Source organism: Oncorhynchus mykiss, chromosome 16 (genome assembly GCF_057628025.1).
Source record: "Oncorhynchus mykiss isolate SJ-2025 chromosome 16, ASM5762802v1, whole genome shotgun sequence".
NCBI classification, from domain to species: Eukaryota; Metazoa; Chordata; class Actinopteri; order Salmoniformes; family Salmonidae; genus Oncorhynchus; species Oncorhynchus mykiss.
The window spans coordinates 13,040,048-13,067,081 of NC_143037.1; the positions used below are offsets into that span (position 1 = coordinate 13,040,048).

General features: G+C 43.6%; 1 protein-coding gene and 1 long non-coding RNA gene across 5 annotated transcripts; one reads left to right on the forward strand and one right to left on the reverse strand.

Annotated features, from left to right (window-relative positions):
* The first annotated feature begins 12,773 nt into the window (after positions 1–12,773).
* Positions 12,774–23,764, forward strand: LOC110491370 (APOBEC1 complementation factor). 4 transcript variants are annotated; one of them, XM_036946208.2, is made up of 12 exons: positions 12,774–12,890; positions 15,723–15,866; positions 16,383–16,517; positions 16,607–16,737; positions 16,950–17,188; positions 17,401–17,565; positions 17,683–17,780; positions 18,235–18,514; positions 19,141–19,352; positions 19,614–19,750; positions 20,653–20,789; positions 20,982–23,764. In XM_036946208.2, exons 2-12 carry the CDS (start codon positions 15,768–15,770, stop codon positions 21,131–21,133), a joined length of 1,785 nt encoding a protein of 594 aa, XP_036802103.2. In that variant the 5' UTR covers positions 12,774–12,890; positions 15,723–15,767; the 3' UTR covers positions 21,134–23,764. The 4 variants fall into 4 exon arrangements, with proteins under 4 accessions (XP_036802103.2, XP_036802105.2, XP_036802104.2 ...); XM_036946210.2 differs by having other exon boundaries at positions 19,165–19,352; XM_036946209.2 differs by having other exon boundaries at positions 12,885–13,097.
* LOC149976553 (uncharacterized) lies at positions 23,759–25,594 on the reverse strand. The gene is made up of 2 exons (XR_016487133.1): positions 25,272–25,594; positions 23,759–24,400 (listed from the first exon to the last, which is right to left on the reverse strand). It is a non-coding gene; the product is annotated as an uncharacterized LOC149976553 (long non-coding RNA).
* Positions 25,595–27,034: the final 1,440 nt, after the last annotated feature.

Here is a 27,034-nt window from a genome sequence, read left to right on the forward strand (position 1 = left end):
GCCAATCAATTAAAATCACCAGACTGCTGTCCTTCTGTCTAAAAGTTGCCGCATTCCTCCCAGATGAAATTACTAATCGATTCATGAGCACATCCTTAATTTAGTGTTGTCTGGTTTATTGACCTCTCCTCTCATCCAGGATATATACACAATATAAAAAGAGTTAAATGCATTATTTGTAAGGCTAAGTGTAATGGACAAAATGTGTTCGGGAAAAGGAACAGGAAAGACATTACCCACTGGACACAAACGTCAATTCAACGTCTATTCCACGTTGGTTCAACTTAATTTCAGTGAAATAAACACTCTGAATCTCTGACTCTGTTGGACAGACAAAGGTGTAGGGTGTTACGGTTATAGGTGTGGTAGAGGTAAGTTGTTCTGAGGGATGCAATAGACAGGACACAAATACAGTATATACACAGGCAAAGTGCACAGCGATAGACACATATTATTGGTACAGCTAGTGACTGGAACGAACTGCAACAAACACTCAGACTGCACAGTTTTATCTCAATCTCTTCATTCAAAGACTCAATCATGGACACTTTCACTGACAGTTGTGGGAACTTTGCATGATGTATTGTTGTCTCTACCTTCTTACCCTTTGTGCTGTTGTCTGTGCCCAATAATGTACCATGTTTTGTGGACTCCTGAGTGGTGCAGGGGTCTAAGGCACTGCATCTCAGTGCTCGAGGCGTCACTACAGACACCCTGGTTTGAATCCAGGCTGTATCACAACCGGCCGTGATTGGGAGTCCCATAGGGCGGTGCACAATTGGCCCAGAGTCGTCCGGTGTAGGCAATCGTGATGTAGTTAAATGAAGGTTACATTTAAAAATGCAAACAACATTGTGTTGCTACCATGTTGTGTTGCTACCATGTTGTGTTGCTACCATGTTGTGTTGCTACCATGTTGTGTTGCTACCATGTTGTGTTGCTACCATGCTGTGTTGTCATGTGTTGCTGCCTTGCTATGTTGTTGTCTTAGGTCTCTCTTTATGTAGTGTAGTCAGATCAAATCAAACTTTATTTGCCACATGCGCCGACTACAACAAGTGTAGACGTTACCGTGAAATGCTTACTTACAAGCCCGTAACCAACAGTGCAGTTCAAGAAGAAGAAAATACTTACCAAGTAGGCTAGAAGAAAAAGTTATAATAAAAAGTAACACAATAAGAATAACAATAACAAGGCTATATACAGGGGGTACCGGTACCGAGTCAATGTGTGGGGGTACAGGCTGGTTGAGGTAATCTCTCTTGTCTCTCTTGTCTCTCTTGTTGTGATGTGTGTTTTGTCCTATATTTTTTATTGTTATTATGTATTTATTTAATCACAACCCACATCCCCACAGGAGGCATTTTGCCTTTTGGTAGGCCGTCATTGTAAATAAGAATTTGTTCTTAACTGACTTGCCTAGTTAAATAAAGGTTAAATAAAATAAAATAAAAATACACAATCCACTTTACACATTTTGAGGTAATTGGACTTGTCAGAAGTTATTGGAAGGTGTTTATTTTTTAGGACCGTTCTCTCACTTTGTTATTTGAGATTTAACAGATTTTCCTGCTATAATTACCAGGGGATGAAACAGATGCCTCTTCATCACAGCTCCCCATACTGCTAAAGCTCTCAAAAAACTTGATGTTATTCATCCCTGGATGTCTGCTATTCTCACACGGCTTTGAAGAGAGTGGAGACCTAAGCCTGGAGATTTAAAGCTACAGCCAGACATTTTACAGATCACTGAAATGTGGCTCTAATGTCTTTTTAACTAACACTGGCATACATTACTATACATTTTTCTAAGCGTATAAAGCATAACTGTTAGAGTAGCTGGATCTTCTTTAGCTTATAAGAGGAATTTGTCTCTGCCAGCGCTGTGCACGAATGGGCACTTTCCCAGATGGTCACTGAAGCAGATCTCTCAAGGCAAATGCTTAAGACAACAAACTGTGCCTGAAACCGTAAGCGACCTACCCCGATGATTGGTTTTTGTATAAAATGAGATACTCCCTCCAGCTCCATCTCTCGTGTCTCTATACCTCTCCCTCCCTTCCTCTCTCTCCATTTATTACTGTCTTTTTGCCTCAATTTCTCTATTACATTCCCATTTTAATTTAATGGGCTTTATTGGCGTAGGAAACATATGTTTACATTGCCAAAGCAAGTGAAATAGATAATAAACAACAGTGATTCTTTTTATTTTTAAATGTGCAAATAGTTAAAGTACAAAAGGGAAAATAAATCAACATATGGTTTGTATTTACATTGGTGTTTGTTCTTCACTGGTTGCCCTTTTTCCTGTGGCAACAGGTCACAAATCTTGCGGCTGTGATTGAACACTGTGGGATTTCACCCAGTAGATGTGGGAGTTTATCAAAATTGGATTTGTTTTTGAATTCTTTGTGGGTCTCTATCTCCCTTTGTTTTATTTCTCTCTCTCTCTCTTTCCTTCCTTCTTTCTTTTGTGTGTCCCTCTCGCTCTCTCTCTGTCTGCATGTAAGGAGTGGGGCTCAGCTGAAAAGGTCAGAGCTCTTGTATTATATTATTTTCGACATGGTAATAATAAACTGTCAGGGACGATAAGCTGTTCTCTAGAAGAGATGGGAGCCTGTGAATAAAATAACAACGTTGGGCAGGCAGCCATGAAACTTAACATGACTTTGCCTTGAAGGGGCAACCTGTGATCGTTACATACATTTTTGGACTTTTAAATTCATGGTATATACCCATTGATACTGGAAGAATAAAAATAAATTCCCATGAGCTTAGTTCAATTGTCGTACCGCATCAGAATCCAAATTATAAGCTTGTTTTACTCCTTTGTTGGAGAACAATGGAATTCTTAACAAACACTGTATAGTCTCCAAAAAGGGTTAAAACTATCATTTTGGTATCATGGGTGGTCAATCCTTGTATCAATAGCTCTGTCTGTGAATTTGAGAGTGGTTACATTTCTCTTGGAACGTGCAATGTCGTCTGGGTTACGCCAAATAAAAATGTGATTCAAATTTTTTATATATATAATAATAATAAATATATATATATTTTTAAAAATGTATTCACATTTTCAAACAGTCCATTTAGATTTTCCAATGGGGCTATACATTTGGGTGAGTTTTTTTCCTCACCTGAGTAGCCTCGTTTCACTGTCAAATAATTAACATCCAATCACATTAACCCTTACTCTCTCGTGGGAATTCCACTAATGGTCCGTATGTAGCCAAACGTAGCTGCTGCTCATTCCGTTTGCTCAAAAATGGATCAATGGTAATAACAGTAAGGCCAGCGTCCATAGAGACACATATCAGCTCTACTGGTAGTACTGCTACTACCAGCAGTATTGCACCTGCACCTGTCGACAACACAAGTTGTTCTGCTTCCATGAGCACATTCAATGCTAATATCAGTAATTCTACATTTTTTGTTAGCCCAGCTAGCATGGACACTGACAGTTGTGAATCTGATGCAGTCGAAGAGCTACTGCCTCCTTACCCAGGAAAGCACCGAACAACAACCATCGAAGAGACGCAAATATGATGAGAACTACATTGATCTGGGGTTCACTTATATTGGAAGTAGTATCTTTCCTCAGCCACACAGTGCACATATGTGCAAAAGTACTATCTCACAACTCAATGAAACCTTCACATTTAGAAACCAAACATGCCAATTTGAAAAATAAGCCACATGAATTTTTTGAGCGAGAATTAAGATTACTTTTGAGTAGTAAGATATGTATAAAAGCAACATATACCATTAATAGGAAGGGGCTAGAAGCATCTTATATGGTGAGCTACCAAGTGACTAGGACAGGCAAGCCCCATACTGTTGTGGAGGACTTCATTCTTCTTGCTGCTGTGGATATGGCTGGGACAATGCTGGGGGAAAAGGCCAAAAAAACAATGTCTTCATCAAACAACACCGCTTCATGAGGCATCAGTGACATGGCAGGAGAAATTATTGCTTAACATACAAGCCAGTGAATTCTATGTGTTACAGCTGGATGAGTCAACAGACGTGGTGGGCCTGGCACAACTTCAGCCTAATGTCCGTTACGTTTATGGGGGGTAAATTAAGGAAGACATCCTCTTCTGCAAACCACTGGAAACCAGGACAAAAGGAGAGGATATTTCTAAAGTAAGGGACAGCTTCGTGACATCAAATGGACTTTGGTGGTCAAGATGTGTTGGTGTCTGTACTGATGGCGCAAAAGCCATGACAGGGAGACGTAGTGAAGTGGTAACACGCGTGCAAGCAGTTGCTCCCGACGCTACTTGGGTATACTGCAACATCCCCCGAGAGGCTCTTGCTGCCAAGGGAATGCCTGACAGCTTGAAAGACGTTTTAGACACTACAGTGAAAATAGTTACCTTTGTTAAAGCAAGACCCCTGAACTCTCCTGTATTTTCTGCATTATGTAATGATATGGGCAGCGACCATGTAACGCTTTTACAACATACAGAAGTGTGCTGGTTATCAAGGGGAAAAGTATTGACAGGTTTTTTTTTTAAATTGAGAGACAAGCTTAAAGATTTCTTTACTGACCATCATTTTCACTTGTCTGACCGTTTGCGTGATGATGAGTTTCTCAAACGACTGGCCTATCTGGGTGATGTTTTTCTCAACTGAATGATCTGAATCTAGGATCACAGGGACTCTCCAACTATTTTCAATGTGCTGGACAAAATTGAGGCTATGATTGAGAAGTTGGAGCTCTTCTTTGTCTCCATTAACAAGGACAACACACAGGTCTTTCCATCATTGTATGATTTTTTGTGTGCAAATGAACTCAAGCTTACGGACAACGTCAAATGTGATAAAGCGAAGCACCTGAGTGAGTTGGGTGCGCAATTACGCAGGTACTGTCACACCCTGACCATAGAGAGCCCTCGGGGTTCTCTATGGTGTTTTAGGTCACGGCGTGACTAGGGGGGTTTCTAGGTATTCTATTTCCATGTTGGTGTGTGTGTATGGTTCCCAGTTGGAGGCAGCTGATGACCGTTACCTCTAATTGGGGATCATACTTAGTGTCCTTTTTCCCACCTGCGATGTGGGATATTGTTTTGTATGAGTGTCTATGTGCGCTATGTATTTCACGATCGTTATGTCTTAGTTGTTTTGGAAGTTTCACTATCATTAAAATGTGGAACTCTACTCACACTGCGCCTTGGTCCAATTGTTCATACGACGGTCGTGACAGAATATCCCACCACTACAGGACCAAGCAGCGTGCCCAGGAGGTGAAGGAGAGTTGGTCATGGGAAGAGATACTAGGTGGATACAAGACCCTTCCTTGGCAGGAGTCGCCGAGGAGTAAAGGAGGACAGCGACGATGCCACAAACATTCCAAGGGCAACCCCAAGTTTTTTTGGAGGGGGGGAACAAGGGGCGGTCGGGCGAGCCGAGGAGAGAGACAGAGACCGTCTGGGAGTCGATGGAACAGTTTGAGGAGGGATATCGGAGAGAGATGTTGGCTAGAAGTATGCTGCAGCGCAGGCGTTTTGAGGAGCATGTCATCAGTCCGGTGCAACCTGTGCCGGCTCCACGCACCAGGCCTCCAGTACGCCTCCCCAGCCCGGTACGTCCTGTGCCAGCTCCCCGCACTTGCCCTGAAGAGCGTGTCATCAGTCCGGTGAAACCTGTGCCAGCTCCACGCACCAGGCCTCCAGTGCACCTTCCCAGCCCGGGACGTCCTGTGCCGGCTCCCCGCACTTGTCCACCAGTGCGTGTCTACAGCCCGGAACCTCCAGCGACGGTGTACAGCCCGGAACCTCCAGTGACGGTCCACGGCCCGGAGCTTCCAGAGACGGTCCACGGCCCAGAGCTTCCTGCGCCGGTGCCATGGCCGGAGCCTTCCACTGCGCCGATGCCCAGTCCAGGCACGATGTCCTGCTCCATGGCCGGAGCCTTCCTCTGCGCCGGTGCCCAGCCCAGGCACGGCGTCCAGTCCCGCTCCATGGCCGGAGCCTTCCTCTGTGCCGGTGCCCAGTCCAGGCATGGCGTCCAGTCCCGCTCCATGGCTGGCGCCTTCCTCTGCATCGGTGCTCAGCCCGGCTTCATGGCCGGATCCGCGGTCTGAGCGGGTGCTACGTCCCACACCGGAGCCGCCACCAACGCTAGTTGCCCACCCTATCCCTCCCCATCTAGTTTCAGGTTTTGCGGTCGGAGTCCACACCATTGGGTGGGGGTACTGTCACGTCCTGACCATAGAGAGCCCTCAGGGGCTATGGTGTTTTAGGTCAGGGCGTGACTAGGGGCGTTTCTAGTTATTATATTTCTATGTTGGTGTGTGTGTATGGTTCCCAGTTGGAGGCAGCTGATGATCGTTACCTCTAATTGGGAACCATACTTAGTGTCCTTTTTCCCACCTGCGATGTGGGATATTGTTTTGTATGAGTGCCTATGTGCGCTATGTATTTCACGATCGTTATAGCTTTGTTGTTTTGGTAGTTTCACTATCATTAAAATGTGGAACTCTACTCACACTGCGCCTTGGTCCAATTATTCACACGACGGTCGTGACAGGTACTTTCCCGAAGCAGATGACACAAACAACTGGATTCGTTATCCGTTTCATGTCCTGCCTCCAGTCCACTTACTGATATCTGAACAAGACAGCCTCATCCAAATTGCAACAAGCGGCTCTGTGAAAATTGAATTTTATCAGAAGCTACTGACAGATTTCTGGATTGGGCTGCGCTCAGAGTATCCTGCCTTGGCAAATTGTGCTGTTAAGAGACTGATGCCCTTTGCAACCACGTACCTATGTGAGAGTGGATTCTCGGCCCTCTCTAACACGAAAACTAAATACAGGCACAGACTATGTGTGGAAAATGATTTAAGACTGAGACTCTTTCCAATACAACCCAACATTGCAGAGTTATGTGCATCCTTTCAAGCACACCCTTCTCATTAACTTGTGGTGAGTTATTCAGTTTCTGATGAACAAATAAGGTTTTATATGTAAGATGGCTAAATAAAGAGTAAACTTATTGATTAGTATATTATTATTTGTGCCCTGTTCCTATAAGAGCTCTTTGTCACTTTCCACAAGCCGGGTTGTGACAAACTCACACTCATTCTTATGTTTAATAAATGTATCGTATGGCAGGCTTACAATGATGTAAAAAAAAACATATTTGAGAGTGTGCTGACCCTGGTGCTAGAGGGGGTACAGCTGGAGGTTGAATGTTTGAAGGGGTACGGGACTATAAAAGTTTGGGAACCACTGCTCTTGACCAATCCCTCAGCTATTTACCAAATTAGTGGCGGGGTGGCAACTTTGTTATTGTATTAATTTAATCTTTAAGCAGAGGGATAAAAGATGATCTCTTAAAAAAAGAGAGAACTGTTCTTGGAGCAGCTGCTGAATCGAGAGAGCTTTCGGTTTTAAAAAAAATAATATAAAAAATTACATATTGAATTGTTTACAGGGGTTGCTGATATCTTTGATGATTCATGTAATAAATATGTATTATGCTTAGTCATGTTTCTCCTTTCATAATTGCTTGCATTATTATTATTCTGACTTCGATTTCACCATCCACCTACCCTATAAAGTCTGTCCTCTGTTATGTATTATGTAAGACGTCACTGTTGAGTTATTAATGGGAAGACATTCAACACAGAAATGAAGCAATATGGGCGTTGTGCACGTAAGTGCATTGTTACCTACAGTAATGTATCTTGTCCATCAGTGTGTGCTAAAGAAAGCTGTGACAGTCCAGACTCACATCACAGTGGTCAGTCAGTCAGAGCTCAGTAATAGAGCCTCTCTGTCTCTCCTTCCAGCCTGGTCTCATAGACTAGACGTAACATAGTACATGTAAATCCAGGACCCCCAAAGTAGGAAAGGAAAGGGAAAGTGGGATACCTAGTCAGTTGTCCAACTGAATGCATTCAGCTGAAATGTGTCATCCGCATTTAACCCAACCCCTCTGAATCAGAGAGTAGTTTAGTATATGTAGCTTAGTATATGATATGTTACGTTTGGTATGGTTGCATAAGACAGATGGTTACTTGAGGAAAAAACTAAAGTAGGATGGTTGGCCAGGGTGGGTGGGTAGCTGAAAAATGTGAATGTCTAGCAACCCAAGTGTTGCAATTTTGAATCTCATGGACAATATTAGCTAATTAGCAACCCTCCCCTAACCGTAACCTTAACCCTTTCCCCAATCTTAACCTTAAGCATTTTAGCTAACCATTCTCCTAACCCCAACCCTAACCTTAACCTAACTCCTCAACTTAACCCTAATCTTAACCCTTAGCCTAGCTAATGTTAGCCAGCTAGCTAATGTTAGCCACCTAGCTATAATTTGTAACATCATAAGTTTTGCAAAATAATAACATGTAGTACGTTTTGCAAATTCACAACATATCGTATGTTTAGCAGATTCTTTACATATGATACGAATTGGAATTCATAACATATCATTCAAAAAGGAACACAGGCTTGTGGAGTGTTTTGGATTTATGTACAGAATAATACAAAATGCTCTGAGATCAGGTTGCTCCTTTCTGTAATGTACTCTACTCTACACAGGCTTCATTGATATGAAGGGCTGGGCGGCCTGCCATGTGATCTATTCCACTACTGCCCATTCGACAGTGTTGCGGCTACTCTGAAGCCATTAGGAACAGAAAGATGAATGAATTATTACCTACTCAGGCTAAAATTGACATTTGTCTGAGAAGTGCATCAAGAAAGAACACGCTTATAGTTTGTAGTGCACTTAGGAAGGCTTTTTTGAAGAGAGATACTCAACACTTTTCTCAGACTACTTTGCTCTGTATATGTTGAACATGCTGCTTTTTTCAATCTATTTTTGGTTATCTGAGTTTTTAACTGCATTGATAGGTTCTCAGTCCAAAATATTCCAGTGTTTGTAGATAATATCTGATGATTAGATCATTAGATCGAACAACCATTATAAGGATACGTAGCAGCCAGTCATTATGTCATGTCATGTATAATTGATTTACTTAAATAACAGCCCTTCTGGTGTGCAATGTACTGACACGCTATCACCTATGACCCATTAATTCCCATGTCGTTTTACTGCAGTAATCGAGGTGGAATTACTTGCTCAAGGGTTCAGAGTCCTATCCGCTATTGGAACCAACAGACCTGACAACCAGATTTGTAGTGCAATTAACAACCATCCTCTCTTTTGCTACTGCTTTGACTTCTCAGCAGTGAGCTACTGCCTGAGGAATCAAAATAATTTCATCATCCCCCTATTTCACCGACTCACTCGGAGGGGCAGGCATATGATATGAAGTCTCCTTTGGCCGATTCATCCCAATAAATCCCAAAAGTGGTTTTGTATTGAATCTTACAGTATGCTTGTCTCCTCATTCTCAGAAGCTGGAGAAGAGAGAGAGAGAGAGAGAGAGAGAGAGAGAGAGAGGGAAAGAGACAGATAACAGTTTCCTTCACTACAGAGGCCTCCTCCAGTCGATAAACATCACATTAAAAAACAGTGCCTGTTTAGGAGAGCACATTAATATTCAGAGACGCCTCAAGGAGCAGAAATAGAAAGATGTGGAGGAAGATCAACCAGGAAGCTACCTCACTGTCCCTATATTGCTCAGCAAAGTGGGTTACCAATGGGTTGCTGACACTTTTAAACAAGCTGTTGCAACGATGCCTTGAACCTAAGCTTGAAGCACTGTACCTAGCATTACACGCGGAGTCATTTTGAATACAATTATAATTGCTTTGTAGGCGTAATGTAACACGTAGGTAGCAAGATTATAATGCTGGCCCACGAGGTTGAAACTGTATAAAACATTGATGTCGAGAAATAATTGTAAGCCTTGATTATATCTGCCTACCTTTTTGGGTTGAAACTACTGTCACTGCCTGAAACTAACTTTGTTATTCTACAAAATTACAATAAAGATGCTCCACCATATCATAGCAATTGTTGTTCATCCTATATTGTTATCTAACCCGAAGTCCTCAGTTTGTTCCACACAGCATGTCCTCGTTTTTTTTATTTTTTTAAACAACTCAGAAAACAAGCCGTCTTGACCAAAGAGGAGATGACTGAGAGAATGTGGCAAAATTGCTCCACTCGGCCACAGTGGATTCCTCCATGTTAGTGTTTTAGTGCCACGTTGTCATTCCTGCTGTCACCCAGAGCAGCTGAGACCAGCCAGGGGGACGCCCTCCAACATCCCCATCAGATGGGACAAAACACATTGACACATTTTGCGTTTATTAGCAAAACGTCCAAATGCATTTAACTGTCCACAAAGTGTGGCGTATTCAATGCGGATATGTTAAGGCTTTCGTGGAACAACACGGCATTGCTTTATGTTGCGAGGTAAGTGACGAATGATCGTGAAAAAGCTATGGGGTGATCATATGCTGGACACACCTCATTAAATGCACCACAACTTTGTTTGTCCCAGTGTGACCTGTGTGCCTCGCAACCTAAATCAGATGACAGTAGAGATTAGGTGTCCGTCAGATAAGCGACTGGCTATCATCGTCAGAGCCAAACTGCAGGCCACCTCTGTGTTGTATCTGTTTTGTTCATATGCAGGAAAACATTTTCCAAAGTAGGGACATTTCGGGAATGATGGGATTGGTTTCTTTTTCATTTCCTGTGTGTGTCAGAGCCGATATGCCCAGTAGATTTGCTTGACTGGGACATGCAGTGTTCTGTACTGTGACATGCCAGGAGGGGACCAACCATCTGTCACACAGCACCTTAATAAACAGAAAGGTGCCATATAACATCCTGTTGACTTCCTCCAAAGCCACTTTCTTTGATATCAGCTCTCCGTTCTGTGATGGATGGCTACATGTTGTTATATCTGACACATCAAACAGAAGATGATTGAAACACACAAGGCAGAAATGGAATACACGGCCTTGTCTTTTAATCCATTCACAATTACTGTGTGCGGAATTCGCAGTATCTCACAATGTTGAAGTTTTCCTGGGTGTATGATATGCTAAGATGTACACAGCTTTCATGGATGTTAGACGTCTAACTACACAAAGTTAATTAACAATGCCAGGTCAGGGATGCCCTTGTGGTGGTTTTCTGTTTGAATGAGCATGGCACCAGGGGAGGTAACCGAGAATAATAATGGCAGAAGTGGAAAACCTCAGACACACAAAAGGACAGATGGGATCTGGGATGTACAGAAGGAGCAGAATTTCTCACAAGGCTGCCTCATTATTACGTGATACAGATGTTATTATTAATTATGTAATGCTAAGGAAACGTTCAGGCCAGCTTTCCCACTTTTTGGTTCAAGTGAGCTACCGGTAAAGGTACCACCACTCACTGTTTACGGGATTATCTGTTCAACCACACAGGGGCGCTAGAGAGTCAATAAGACTTGTCAGACAGGCTGCTGGATGTCTGGACAAACAATGTGACACCCAGTGTTTCCCTCGTTGACAGGATAACACTGCCGTTAACTATTTATTTTTCCCGCATCAGTAATGGCATGAGCCACAGCCTTGCGAAACACAAAACAATTACTTGTGTGGAAATTAAACATCTGCCAATGGAAAGAAATTGGCAAAAGCAATTATGCAGAAAACCTAGATTAAAGGCACTGCCAATGTTTCATAAAACGTCATTTTGTTTAAGATAAATATGGTTTCTCACTAATGTTGTTATGTCTCTTATAATGACATATTGTTTACCAAAACCAGGTGTACGTGACATGACACCTCTTATTGGGGCTCCCGAGTGGCGCAGCAGTCTAAGGCATTGCACCTCAGCGTAAGAGGCATCATTGCAGTTCCTGGTTCAAATCCAGGCTGCATCACATCCAGCAGTGATTGGGAGTCCCATAGGGTGGTGCACAATTGACCCAGTTGGCTGAGGTAGGCCATCATTGTAAATAAGAATGTGTTCTTAACTGACATGCCATGTTAAATTTTAAAAAATGTAAAAAAATATTCACCCCAGCTAGGAGGTTAGTTCTGATTGGTGGTGTTGATGTGAACAGCTGGTGAAAGCCCTGAGAGGCTGAAAGTGTACTAAGCAGGGAGACTGTGGCTGCCTGTGTATTCTAAGTGTATTATAGGGTGGCAGGTAGCCTAGTGGTTAGCACGCTAGGCCAATTACCGAAAGGTTGCTGGTTAGAATACCTGAACCAACAACGTAACAAATCTGTCAATGTGCCCTTGAGCTCATTTTCTCTCTTACTACTGTAAAAACAGCACATTTCACTGCATCTGTCCCGTGTATGTGACAATAAATCTATCCTGCTCAAACGAAACAGCAAACACTTTGGCTTGTTTACCTTCAGGTATATCACTGAGAAATGGAGGATACTGGGTCACTATGCCTTTGGTCTTATTATTTTGGATGACACAAGCAATAAAACTCGAGGGTGTGTGGTATATGGCCAATATACCACGGCTGTCAACCAATCAGCATTCAGGGCTCAAACCACCCAGTTTGTAATAACTGAATAAATAGCTGTTGTCATCAGAGTACTACCCGGTCATTTCATTTACTGTACACCCATGTTATTGTGGCCCTACTTCTTACATAGAAAAACACATTCTTGAGTAAAAAGTTTAAGGTGATGCACTATTGTTCAAAAGTAGAAGTCTTGAGAGTGTACAGTAAATTGCTTTGTTTGGTTAACAGAGCAGTGTCTGGCTGAGAGCACCATGATCTTGTTATCCCTGGTCAAAAGGTTCCTCTCTCTGCAGGCAGAGAGGCAGAGAGAGATAGGGCTGGTTAAAGTTTAACCCAGCAGGCTCATAAAGCAGCTCCAGGACAGTGAACCTTTGGAGTTTGATATGATGTAATTACCGAATCACCCCAGTGACACGTTTCAAAATCACTAGAATGAAGGACTGAGTCTTCCGGGTGGTGATCTCTGAAATTGCTCAGGTAAGCTTAGCTCACTAACTCTTCCTTGTTATGTCTCTGCTGCTTTGGAGTCTTGTAAGAAATCTCCCCTTTGGAGATCTGCTCTCTTCAAGCATGCTGAGTCTCATTGAACTCACTGGGGATGTTTTTCGTGTGACTGATCTAACTGATCAACTGTGGTCAAGTGTTGTGTTGGGTGACTTGTAAGGTACTGAGGACACAGTCAAGGTAAGAACCTAGAGGGAGGGGGACATGATTAGATGGTTTCATATAGATGGTTGGTTGTCATTTTCTGTTAATTGTGTTGATGTTGCAGGCGTCACATGTGTGATGTCTGACGGGGAAGAGCCTTGTTTGACATAGTCATATTGTTCACTAGTTTATCATTTTGTAGCATTTGTATGTGCCAATTGTCGATTCTATTATAGTCAACATGTAGTATTCACAGTAGTGTGCTTACAATTTCATGTAAGTCAAACTGATTAACAGTAGTTATTTTTGGTATGTATGTCAGATGCCAATAAACATAGCTCCCTTTGAACTTTGAAGTCCTGTGGTAAAAGTACACTCTTAGGGGGAAAGGGGTGGTATCTAGAACCTAAAAGGGTTCTTTGGCTGTCCCCATAGGACAATCTTTTGAAGAACCCTTTTTGGTTTTAGGTGGAAACCTTTTGGGTTCCATGTAGAACCCTTTCCACAGAGGGTTCTACATGGAACCCAAAAGGGTTCTACCTGGAACCAAATAGGGTTCTCCTATGGGGACGGCCAAAGAACCCTTTCGGAACCCTTTTTCTAAGAGTGTAGTAATAAAAGCAAGTAAACTGAAGAGACTACAAAATATGAAATGAAAGTCCAAACTATTTGATATGATTTCCATTCTAAATCTTTTTGGACCTGTTTTTCCAGCAGCAAACACGGCCAACACAGTGGCATTTCAGCCATGTGTGTATTTAGCTTCAGTCAACAAAACTCCAAAAAGCAGCTACTGATCACTGCCAGACAAGACTCCATCTAGTTATCTTGTTTACGCAAACGGTAACCAGGCTATCGTGAAGAGAGCCCCAGACACACACACACAGAGAGAGAGAGAGAGAGAGAGAGAGAGAACATTGCTTTGACAATGTAAACATGTTTCCAAAGCCAATAAAGACCTTAAATTGAATTGAGAGGGTATTATTTATTTCACTTTTGTATGTTATCTACTTCACTTGCTTGGCAATGTTAACATATGTTTCCCATGCCAATAAAGCCCCTTGAATTGAAATGAATTGAGTTGAGTTGAATTGAATTGAATTGAGTAATGGAGTCCTGTAGTAGTAGTACATCCACTCAAGGCCTAGAGCCTCATAATGACATCTTCTCTCCAATCCACCCAGAACAGAAATAGAACCTAAAGACCGTTTCCCTCCCCAGGTGTTAGCCTAGGCTCAAAGTGGCAACGGAGCCCAATACCTCGTCTTTGACTGTAGAGATTCATTTTGTGTTTTTCTTGGTCAGGGAATAGTGCTGTTGCCATGGTTGGCTGCCAACGCCAATGTTCTGCAAGTGAATGATGCCGAAATAACTAATCTCTCTAGACACAGGCCTGGAGAGTATCATAATGGCAGCTAATATTGAATTCACAGATTAAAATATGCGACCTGGGTCCCAGTATTGTTACTGATGATATTGTGAAATCAATCTGAAATCTTAAATGAGAGTGAGAAACCATGCCCCCTCTGGCTTGACTGTGGTAAATGATGGTGCTCGACCTGAGAGCAGGTCAACTCCAGTATTTTTTTTATGTTGCCTGGCGTCTTGACATTTTCAACAAAGTCTTCCATGGAGCCGTCGATGAGAGTGGTGAGGAGTGAACAGTGAAAACAAAGCCATCTTGTGTGTGTTGGGAGAATTCTATGTCTTGAAGGAGAAATTGGTTTGACTATATTTGGGGGAAGAAGGTGTGTGTATGACATAATTTCTGTCATGATTGGCACTTGAGACCATTTGAAGATGGTTTGTGTGGCCGTCACGTACCCTGTGACCCCCTCTCTCTCCCTCGTTCCCCATCCCTCTGAACTGGAGGAGTGGAGCCTTGTCATCACCAGCAGGACCTCTCTCTTTCTCTTTGATCCATATGTGTGGGAAGAAACAAAGAGAGGCCTCTCAATCAGGATGGAAATTCTTGCAACACTCAGAGTGACCTGTTTACTGTATCTTCCTACTGATTTAATCAACCTCTCACCAACTAAAGAGATTATCTTGAAGTGGACTATAGTTCGCGAGCGTTGGGCGTCTTGCTGTGTCTTGTGATTGGCCATTGAGAATCAAAGGATTGATTAAGGGGCCCTTATTCAAAGCTGTTGCTTAAGGACTTCCTGTATGTCACAGAACATGAGTGGGAGAGTGTGGGGAAGATGTGTATGGTGGTGGTGGGTGGAATAGATTGAGAGAAAGGGGCCTCAGTGGTTGTCTGCTGTTTGGGCTGAGTTGCGTTAATAATTACAGAGCTGTCTTTGACCTGGAACTGAATGAAATACGCTTCTCTCTACGTCATCATAAGATGGTGCATGACAGCTGAGTACCAGCTGGGGGCGCCATTCAGCCAGAATCATACCTGATCATTCTGTAAAGGTTTTTGAGACCAAATGAGTCTCAAAAGGAACTTACAATACATAGCGCATTTGATTTACTGTATGTAGATTCATGCGTGATAGAGTACTGAAGTTCTGAAACAGTTTAGGAGTTTAAGCCTAAAAAGGTAAAATAGTAGCAAAAGAAGGCTACAGTGTGATTTGATGACACATTGAGCTCTAGTTAAGGGTTGTTTAGGATGTTCTCTCTGATGTGTTCTGAACTGTGATTTAATTTCAGTGAGCACCCCTAATTTCGCTGATTTACTGCTGACAATCGCTCACAATGGAATCTAATCAAAAATCTGGGGATGGACTGACGGGCATGCAGAAAGAGGCCGCGCTGCGTGCGCTCATTCAGCGTACAGGATACCAATTACTGCAGGTAGGAGCCATATCCAAAGCAGGTAGGGCTTTCGTCTAATCTATGACCAAATCTATGAGTGTTATCATAAGGCCTCCACACAAGTCATCCTTCCTTATGGAGTTTATGTGTAATGTGAAGTGCTCTGATAAAATTCGAGGTCTCTCCATCAGTTTCAAAGCTATTCACGTGCCAGTGAGCTCTTTCCCTTGGCCTTCGTTACAATTATTGATAATGGGGCGCCACCCTCTGGTGAAAGACACAAGTGACTGGATCCCTCTGTCTTACTGCTGAAGTCTGGTCCATGTCAAATTCATTTGGTTGGAGATTCTACAGCTCGTATTGCATTGTTATGGGGATTGTCTGGGCAATTTGTGCATAACTACAAGGTCATCAAAGATAACAAGGATATCTGGGAGATTTCTATATGAATGCTCAAATCTCTCATTCGGAATGAAACCTGCGTTACAAAGGACATTTCAGGTGGATCTCCTTACAAACCCCTGGTTACTCACCATCAGTCCGTTGTGTCTACAGGAGAATGGTCAGAGGAGGTACGGCGGGCCCCCTCCAGGCTGGGAAGGCCCTCCCCCAGAGAGGGGCAGTGAGATTTTTGTGGGGAAGCTGCCAAGAGACCTCTTTGAGGATGAGCTGGTCCCCCACTGTGAGAAAGTAAGATAGGTTTGCCAGTTAAATCAGTTCCCAAAGTGTAACCTATTGTGTGTCCTTGGTTTTCAAACGCATCCCCTTTCAATTCACAGTTTGGGAAAATCTTTGAGGTTCGGATGATGATGGACTTCAACGGCAATAATAGAGGATATGCCTTCGTTACCTTTTACAACAAAAATGAAGCCAAGACTGCCATGAAACAGCTCAATAACTATGAAATCAGGTAAGCAATCACATGACACAATGGAATGAAATGGGGGAAAAGCCCTGTGTAGCCTAATGGTTAGCCAGCACAAACATACGCATGAGTCATGGAAAACTGAATGCTGGACTACCAACACTCACCCGACAGTAACAATATTGGGTTTCATTGTGTGCATTGTTGACAAAAAATAAATAAATCTTTCCATTCAATCCAATCTGTTTATTCTCCAGGAACGGAAGGCTCCTGGGAGTGTGTGCCAGTGTGGACAACTGTCGTCTGTTTGTGGGGGGCATCCCCAAATCCAAGAAGAGAGAGGAGATCCTGATGGAGATGAAGAAAGTAACAGATGGGGTGTTGGAGGTGATTGTTTACCCCAGTGCTGCGGACAAGACCAAGAACAGGGGCTTCGCCTTTGTGGAGTACGACAGTCACCGCGCTGCAGCCATGGCCAGGAGGAAACTACTGCCAGGTGCTAAACCCATATTATATACTATTAACAGTCATAGTACTGAGAATCCCAGTCAGTCAAGAAACAACACCGTTGTAGCATAACCCTATGGAAGGACACAGTAAATCATACTGAACCATGATGACTTTGAGGCTTTGAAAAGAAGCGTGTACCTTATTACTTTGGGTGGGCTAATTGGCTGAAGTGTTGAACTTCCTGATCTCCTTCCCCAGGGAGGATCCTGCTGTGGGGGCACGCCATCGCCGTGGACTGGGCGGAGCCTGAAGTGGAAGTGGACGAGGACACCATGGCAACGGTGAAGATTCTCTACGTGAGGAACTTAATGCTGGCCACTACAGAAGAGACCATCGAGAAGGAGTTCAACAGTATCAAACCAGGCAGGTTCAATTACAGCTCAGTCGGATAGTGGGTCCCGTTTGGGGTCAACAACGAATTTCCGTATGTGACTGTGTTATGATGGGGTTAGTAAGCAGATGTATGCTGATGATCTACAGGTGCTGTAGAGAGAGTGAAGAAGATCAGAGACTATGCCTTTGTCCATTTCACCCAGAGAGAGGACGCGATAAGCGCCATGGACGCACTGAATGGAAAGGTATAAACTCTCTCACCGGCCTCTCTCCCTCACTGGCCTCTCTCTCTCACTGGTCTCTCTCCCTCTCTGGCCTCTCTCTCTCACTGGTCTCTCTCCCTCTCTGGTCTCTCTCTCTCTCACTGGCCTCTCTCTCTCACTGGCCTCTCTCTCTCTCACTGGCCTCTCTCCCTCACTGGTCTCTCTCTCTCTCACTGGCCTCTCTCCCTCACTGGTCTCTCCTTTACCGGCCTATCCCAGGACATGTAATGTCATGGTGACACATGCTTTTATCTAAGTGACTCACAGTTAGCACATATTCAACATATTCAGTTCATGTGGGAATCAAAGTCTCATCCCTACCAGGCTCCAGCTGAACGATAAGCCATCAGAACCAAGCAATGTCATACAACAATTCATTATCCAGCCACAACCTGCCTCTACACGGAATAGATCCAAATGTCAACTTCTCCCCTAGCTGGTGGATGGCTCTCCCGTGGAGGTGACCCTGGCAAAGCCGGTGGATAAGGACAACTACGTGCGCTACACCCGGGGTACAGGTGGCCGCGGTGGGGCCGTGCTCCAGGGGGAGTACACCTACACACTGGGCCAGGTGTATGACCCCTCAGCAGCCTACCTGGGTGCCCCCGTGTTCTACGCCCCCCAGATGTATGCTGCTATTCCTAATCAGTTCCGCTTCCCCATTGCCAAGGGGCTTGTGGGGGGCCGTGGCCTGGTGCGCACGCCCTCAGTCAGAGGTGGGTACCCTCTCTCTGATTCCTCTCCACAGCTAATCAGTGAGACAGACACACATATATATATATATATATGGCATTTATCTACCAATCTGTGTCTTTGAGTAGCTGATAAGGCCAATGGTATCTGCTATAATCACTTGAGATATCCAAATCCAATGCAAACCAGCCCCAAAGAGTAATTTCAGGATTCAACTGAAATTGTTTTGTTTGTTTGAATCAGAGAAAGCTATAAAGTACTTAATTCAGTCTGGAGCCAAATCCACATTTTGCAATGATATACTGTATGTTCTTTCATTAATGTTTGATCTCCTAATAGAGATAACGTACCTATGTTCATGCATTGAGCACTATGAATAATGCTGTACTGCTTTCTTTTTAGCAGTAAGAGATTTAGGATGCCTGACTGTCATTCAAAATTTGCTCTCCATGGCTGCATATTACAATCTAGTATGACAAGTACGATCATTCAATCGATTTGGATTTTGGGGGAAATCTAACATATCAAAAATGGAATCGCTGTACTGTGCTGGCCTGGATGACCTATGATCAGTCTTTACAAGGTATTGATTGCCTCCCAGGTGATTTCTGGTGATTTGATTTGATATAATGCCTTCTTGCATTCCTAGAAATTTACATGAATGTACCTGTAGGGGCAGCGGGCATACGCGGGATGGGGGGTCGCGGATACCTCGCCTACGCAGGTTTAGGCCGAGGCTGTGCCACCTACCAGCTAAAGACAGACAAGCACCCCGAGGACAAGCTCTTTGACCTGCTGCCAGGCATGGAACTCACGCCCATGAACCCTGTGAAGCCTCCCGGTATCAAACACACACCACAGGTACACACACACCACAGGTACACACACACCACAGGTACACACACACACACACACACACACACACACACCCAATGAGAACTGACGGGACAACAAACACATACGCACTTGAATACTTATTAGCCGTAAATAAGGTATTCAGCATTCTGCTCACATGCAATTAATTACTTATAAGCCATAAATAAGGTATTCAGCATTCTGCTGACACAATAATTGAAATGTTTCAGAAAAACACATCTATTGATGTTTCATGTCTTCTTCCAGATCTTGGAGGATGTGTGTCAGAAGAATAACTGGGGGCAGCCAGTTTATCAGCTTCACTCTGCCATCGGACCTGATCAAAGCCAACTGTTCCTCTACAAAGTCACCATTCCGGCTCTGTCCACCCAATACCCTAATGTGTAAGAAACACAGCCACCTAATAGCCATATCTAATGTGTTTCAGTAGTGGCTTCCTATATCAAAGGATAATATAACCCTGTAACTGTCACGCCCTGACCATAGACAAACTTTTATTTCTCTATTTTGGTTTGGTCAGGGTGTGACTAGGGTGGGTAGTCTAGTTTTTTCTTTTCTATGTTGGCCTGGTATGGTTCCCAATCAGAGGCAGCTGTCTATTGTTGTCTCTGATTTGGGATCATATTTAGGCAGCCTTTTCCCACCTGTTGTTTGTGGGATCTTGAGTTTATATTGTTGCTTTTCAGCCCTACAATGCTGCACGTTTTTTTTCCGGTTATCGTAAATAAAAAATGATTAACCTACCTCCGACCATACCTCCAACAACGATCGTTACAGTAACCTTCTCCTCTAGCATTGCAATCATTTAGCAGACACTTTAATCCACAGTGATTTACAGAAGCAATTAGGTTGAAGTGCCTTGCTCTAGGGCACCCCGGCAGATTTTCACCTGCTTGGCTTGGGGATTCAAACCAGCAACTTTCGGTTACTGGCCCAACGCTCTTAACCGCTAGTCAACCTGCCGGCTTCCTCTATCCAAGGATCCCTTGGATAATATAACCCTTTAACCTTCTCTCTCTCTCTCTCTCTCTCTCTCTCTCTCTCTCTCTCTCTGTCTCTGTCTCTGTCTCTGTCTCTGTCTCTGTCTCTGTCTCTGTCTCTGTCTCTGTCTCTGTCTCTGTCTCTGTCTCTGTCTCTCTCTCTCTCTCTCTCTCTCTCTCTCTCTCTCTCTCTCTCTCTCTCTCTCTGTCTCTGTCTCTGTCTCTGTCTCTGTCTCTGTCTCTCTCTCTCTCTCTCTCTCTCTCTCTCTCTCTCTCTCTCTCCCTCCCTCCCTCCCTCCCTCCAGGCATCCGTTCACCCCAGCCAAGCTGTGTACATCTGTGGATGAGGCCAAGGTTCATGCTGCGGAGCACGCCCTGCATACCCTGGGTCTGCAGACAGAAGGAGCTGAGGCCTCCGCTGCAGCCGTTGCTGCATTCCCAGGTATGTTGTGAATGTCCGTAAGACTAACCATCATACCACCCTCTCTCTAGAGTAGATTGCTTAGAACCACATGACGGTATACACTACAAATGCAAACCAAACCAAAGGCCATTCATGAATTACATATGCTGGCAAGTGAAAGTTTGTAATTTGAATAGCTATCAAACCCATGTCTTGTCTCCTGATCTGCAGGTTACACAATAGCGAACACCTCAGCCTCAGTAGCTGCCTCCCAGCTCAAACAGGCCGTCTCCCTGCACCAGGACATGGCAGCATACACTACCTACGAAGGCTATCCCGCCTTCACCGTGGCAACCCGTGGAGACGGTTATGGAGTGTACTAGGGCCATCCTGGAACGTCATCCCATTTACCAGCATTCATTCGTAGTTCAGACTATATAAAACTACACTGAACAAAAATATAAATTCAACATGTAAAAGATCCCAGAAATGTTTCATACGCACAACATGTGTTCACATCCCTGTTAGTGAGCATTTCTCCTTTGCCAAAATAATCCATCCACCTGACAGGTGTGGCATATCAAGAAGCTGATTAAACAGCATGATCATTACACAGATGCATCTTGTGCTGGGTGCAATAAAAGGTCACTCTAAAATGTGCAGTTTTGTCATGCGAAACAATGCCACAGATGTCTCAAGTTTTGAGCGAGCGTGTAATTGGCATGCTGACTGCATGAATGTCCACCCAAGCTGTTGCCAGAGAACTGAATGTTCACTTCTCTATTATAAGCCACCTCCAACGTCATTTTAGAGTATGACCGGCCACACAACCGAAGACCATGTGTAACGACGCCAGCCCAGGACCTCCACATCTGGCTTCTTAACCTACGGGATCTTCTGAGACCAGCCAACCAGACAGCTAATGAAACTGTGGGTTTGCACAACCAAAGACTTTCTGCACAAATTCTCAGAAACCGTCTTAGGGATGCTCATCTGGGTGCTCGTCATCCTCACCAGGGACTTGACCTGACTGCAGTTTGGCGTTGTAACCGACTTCAGTGGGTAAATGCTCACCTTCGATGGCCACTGGCACTCTGGAGAAGTGTGCTCTTCAGGGATGAATCCCGGTTTCAACTGTACCGGGCAGATGGAGGACAGCATGTATGGCGTGGTGTGGGCGAGCGGTTAGCTGATGTCAATGATGTGAACAGAGTGCCCCATGGTGGAGGTGGGGTTATGGTATGGGCAGGGATAAGCTACAGACAACGAACATAATTGCATTTTATCGATATCGATTTGAATGCACAGAGATTAACGTGACGAGATCCTGAGACCTATTGACGTGCCATTCATCCACCGCCATCGCCTCATGTTTCAGCATGATAATGCACAGCCCCATGTCACAAGGATCTGTACACAATTCCTGAGGCTGAAAATGTCCCAGTTCTTCCATAGCCTGCATACTCACCTGACATGTCACCTATTGAGCATGTTTGGGATGCTCTGGATCGACATGTACAACAGCGTGTTCGAGTTCCCGCCAATATCCAGCAACTTCGCACAGCCATTGGAGAGGAGTGGGACAACATTCCACAGGCCACAATCAACAGCCTGATCAACTCTATGTGAAGGATATGTTTCGTACTGCATGAGGCAAATGGCGGTCACACCAGAGACTGACTGGTTTTCTGATCCACGTCCCTACTTTTTTTTTAAGTATCTGTGACAAACCGATGCATATCTATATTCCCAGTCATGTGAAATCCATAGATTCGGGCATAATTAACCCACTGATTTCCTTATTTGAACTGTAACTCAGTAAAATTATTGCATGTTGCGTTTATATTTTTGTTCAGTGTATGTAGTATCCATTATTTGTTTTCATTTGATTGTGTGGATCTATTTCGTTGTAGAGGAGGGCCCTAATTGCATGTTGTAGAGTCAGCAAATTGTCAGAGATAGTTTTGATTGGTTCTTATGTACTTTATCATTATTTTGACAGCCATTACTTTTTTTATACTCATTGTCTATTTTATGACACAGCTGCTGGTTCATAGTGACGGACTAGTGGTCTCCTTTGACCCAATAGTGTAGAAGTTGAAGTTTCCCCATTTAAGTTTATTAAATTAGCCCTAAAAGTCTCATTTAGATTTCCTCATACATCATCTATAGAAATATAGTTTTTAAATGTCAGGGATTTCTAGTTTCAAGGATGGCTTTTACTTTCTACCTAAATGTGCTGCAAGTACCTTTTGATGTTGTTGCACGGTTGTACATTGTTAGACTAAAAACACTGGCGTGGTTCAGTCACTTTTGATAGTGAGGGGTTTCTTTTGTGCTATTTGTGTCTCAGTATTTACAAATGCAAACACAGAATTTGTTTCCCTCTCTTTTCCGATGTTATAGTGTGCGGAAAATGAAATCCATCCACAAGCTGCTGTGAAACCGAACTGCCTATTTTAAGATGCCTATTTTAAGATGTTAAGGGTTTGTCGTCTACGGAAAAGTGTCTGAGTCACGGTATATTTATTGTTGAAAATGTATTGTTTTACGTTGGAGTAATATGTCTGGAGTGTTAGCTATGGACAATCATCTTGACAAAGATCTGTTTCATTTTATTTAGCTTATTTCTCTTATTGCCTTACACCCAACCCAGGCCTGCGAACATGGACATAGGAAGTGTTAACACCCTTCTCAGCGTACAAAACGACACTCTGATAAGCATAAATGCCTAAGCAGTGACAGTATTAAAGTGTGTATAGCACTTCCAACTTATTTTTTTATACCAGGAATCCGACAATATTTGTATAGTTATATTGTTTTTGGATATTTCTAATTCCTTGTGCCTCAATAATTGATCTAAGAAAAAAATCACAAAGGAGAGAAATAAATACACATCTGAAATGTAAGGAGAAATGGGAACCCTTTTGTGAAACAACGTGTCATACACCTTGGTAATTCTAATGTTTCCTAATCTGTAATTGCCTGTGATAAATGAACCAATTGCATTTTGAGACTAGCTTTCTTCACTTTATTCCTTCTACATGAAACTAAGAAGTGTGCCACAATATTTAAAACATTTCATTCTATTCAAAATAAGCACTGTACATAATTACACACACACACACACAAAACGTGAATCAACTGATCATAAACAAATGATCTTCATTTCCATGGGAGATGAGCTATGGAAGGGCACTGAAGCTGCCCTACATTCAAAACATATTTCCGCCGTCATCCTGTTGAGCACAGCCTCCATTCAGCGTAATGGCTTGTCGCCCGTCAACCCAAAGGCCGATTGCGTATAGAAGCACTGGTCTCATTTAGTGCTTCAATTCTGTACATACATTGAACTGCATTGAAATAGAAAACATAAATACATCATCAAATGTGGGTCACTAGAAGTGTACACTATAATGTGCCCTATTTGGTCTTACTCAGTGACCAGCGGTTACTAGTAATAGGTTCTTTTGGAGACTCCGAAGAGCTCTGACACACCCCCATTCACTGGAATCACAGGATCTGTGATCCCCTTCCTCTGTTTGTAGTGTCCAAACTGTCTGATCCGGTAGGAGAAAGTCTGGGCTGACAGGAGGATGTGCCACTCAATGGTAACATTACTCTCTGCTCCATTCTTTACCCAGTTAAACCTATTGTGAGAGGAGACGAGAGAAGAGAGAGAAGAGGAAAGAAAAGACAAGAAATAGAGACAAGAACACTAAAGACATGAGGGCTCAGTGTCACCTTCCATTCACACACACCCCCCCGCCTCTACCTCTGATGTTGTCAGGCTGATGTTGACTGAGCTGATCAAAGAGTCTGTGACCTCGTTACTGTCACACAGAGAGACATCAGGCTGTTGGCACAGAAGAGTTCTGATCTTTAGAACACACTCACCATGACCACACCATGGAGGTTAACAGTAGACCAAAACTGACCTCATTGGACAGGGCTAAATCTAACCCTAATTGGGCAAAACAAGCTCTAAAGACCACCCCTTAGCAACCATCTGGCCCAACCTGCCACTGCTTTTCTCAAAAATACTTCTTATGCTTGCAATTAATTAAGACACCCCCCCCCCCTCACTTAGATCTCTCACAGACAGTCCTAGCAAAATTCTTGCTTGAGAAATTGCTCTTTGCTTAGAAGCTATTTTTATTTCTTTTTTTTTACCATTTTAATTGAAAACAATCACAGTAAAGTCTGTCATTAATTGTTACCCAGAAATGATTTGATATTGAGATAGAAACAGCTGCATTGGACCTTGAAGCTGTGTGGTGATAATCAGCTATAAAACTGACAATAAGATCAATAAGATGTCCTTGAGAAATAAGGCCTGATGTGAATGACGCCAAATAAGCCAAGTAATCAAACCCAAGCAGATAGTTCCAGGCGCTGCTAGCTATTTATTTATTCATTTACAGCAGCCATTAAAAGGATATCACTTCCTACTAAAATGGATCGTGTCTGATATACAGCGCACATGAAATGAGGATGTTGAATAAACAGGAAGTACCCTACCTTGTCTCCCAAGATGCATCTGTGCAAACATTGTCCCAGTTTCCTGTGCAGTATGTGGTCCTCACCTCTGCAATGGCCTCAACACTTCTGGATATATGCAGAGATAGTGGATGCTCCTTTGCAATGCTGGATCTTCGAGAAATAACTGTAATAAGTGATTGTCAGCTATTTTGCGATCAGATCTGGAGCAGCGATCTGATACCACTCAAAATCTCACTTCTTCTCTCGCACCTGGTACTCCTCATAGGTGGTAATGTATTGAGTAAATGCTACACAGGCCAGCGACGACCACCTCTGCATTACTGAACGTTCGCTGAGCCTCCAAGTTCCTTATCAACAAACAAAGGTCATCTGTATAACACATTCAAATGTAATACCAAAAAATGCAAACAGAATATTTGCCTTAATGAGTGGGTGTGTATGTATGTGTGTGTGTGTGTGTGTGTGTGTGTGATATTTGATTCTCACGTGCTTGACGGCCTCCCCTGACATGGTGCTGCAAAACATGAGTAAAGTAAACAGAATTCAACCAACAAGTCCTTCAACGCGTCAGCTAAACAAACACTACGGCCTGTCTGTTCCCTTCAAAACAACATTGATTTTCATTGTACTTTCATGTGCGCCTTAACGCGTGACCTGCGAGTCACAACCTATTCCATCTCAAGTCCAAGTCCAACACATCTGTTCCCTAATCACATTTTCCATGACAGCATTGAAAGGAAAATCAAACGAGGGTTTGTTAAGTTCAACCACTCACACACGTTCACACTGTAGTGGAAACTCACGTCATTTCTCCAGGGACAGCCACAATGGCCACAGGTCCTGTGGTGATCATCTGGACGCCCACAATGTTTGGGTGACACGGGAGGGGCCAGGTCAGCTAGGCCAGAGAGAACAGCACGGCCACATCTCCATGGTGACATCATGTTACAGTACACTGACACACAGTCCTAGCTTTGGAAACACAATTCCCCTAGGGTAACACCACAGTTTAAGCCATTGGAAAGTGTTAGGCTGCACTGGGGCTACAATGGAAAAAGGCTGAAAAGAAACCGTGCTCACACCTCTCCAGTGCTGAAGAGAACAGGTTTGGGGGGGTGGCAGACCTGTGTCTCATTGGAGGGAGCTCCAAACAGTGTATCTCTAATGCCTTGCCAAAATGGGTCACCCTCAAAAAGCCCCCGTTTCAGAACAATTCAATACATTGAAGAGGGGTTATCTACATGACAATGATCTAAATATAGTACAATGAAAAGCGGAGAAGGGTTGCTAACCTTGAAATTGAGATCTCTTCCGCTTATAGTTTCTGCGGTGAAGCTGTGGCCCCGAGCTGGTTAACAGGTCCTGCTGGGTCAGAATCACAAAATCACAGAATCCCACACCTCCTGACTAGCCTTACCATGCAGTTCCTGTAGGGGGCAGACACAGCAATACAGCAGTCATGAGACAATGGTAGATGTGGATGATGTCTTGATGGAGAAGAGAACAAACATCTGCAAAGGCTGCCACTGGAACAAGACACAGTGTCACACATACGGCCCCTGGAACAAGACACAGTGTCACACATACAGCCCCTGGAACAAGACACAGTGTCACACATACGGCCCCTGGAACAAGAAGCAGTATCACACATACGGCCCCTGGAACAAGACACAGTGTCACACATACAGCCCCTGGAACAAGACACAGTGTCACACATACGGCCCCTGGAACAAGACACAGTGTCACACATACAGCCCCTGGAACAAGACACAGTGTCACAC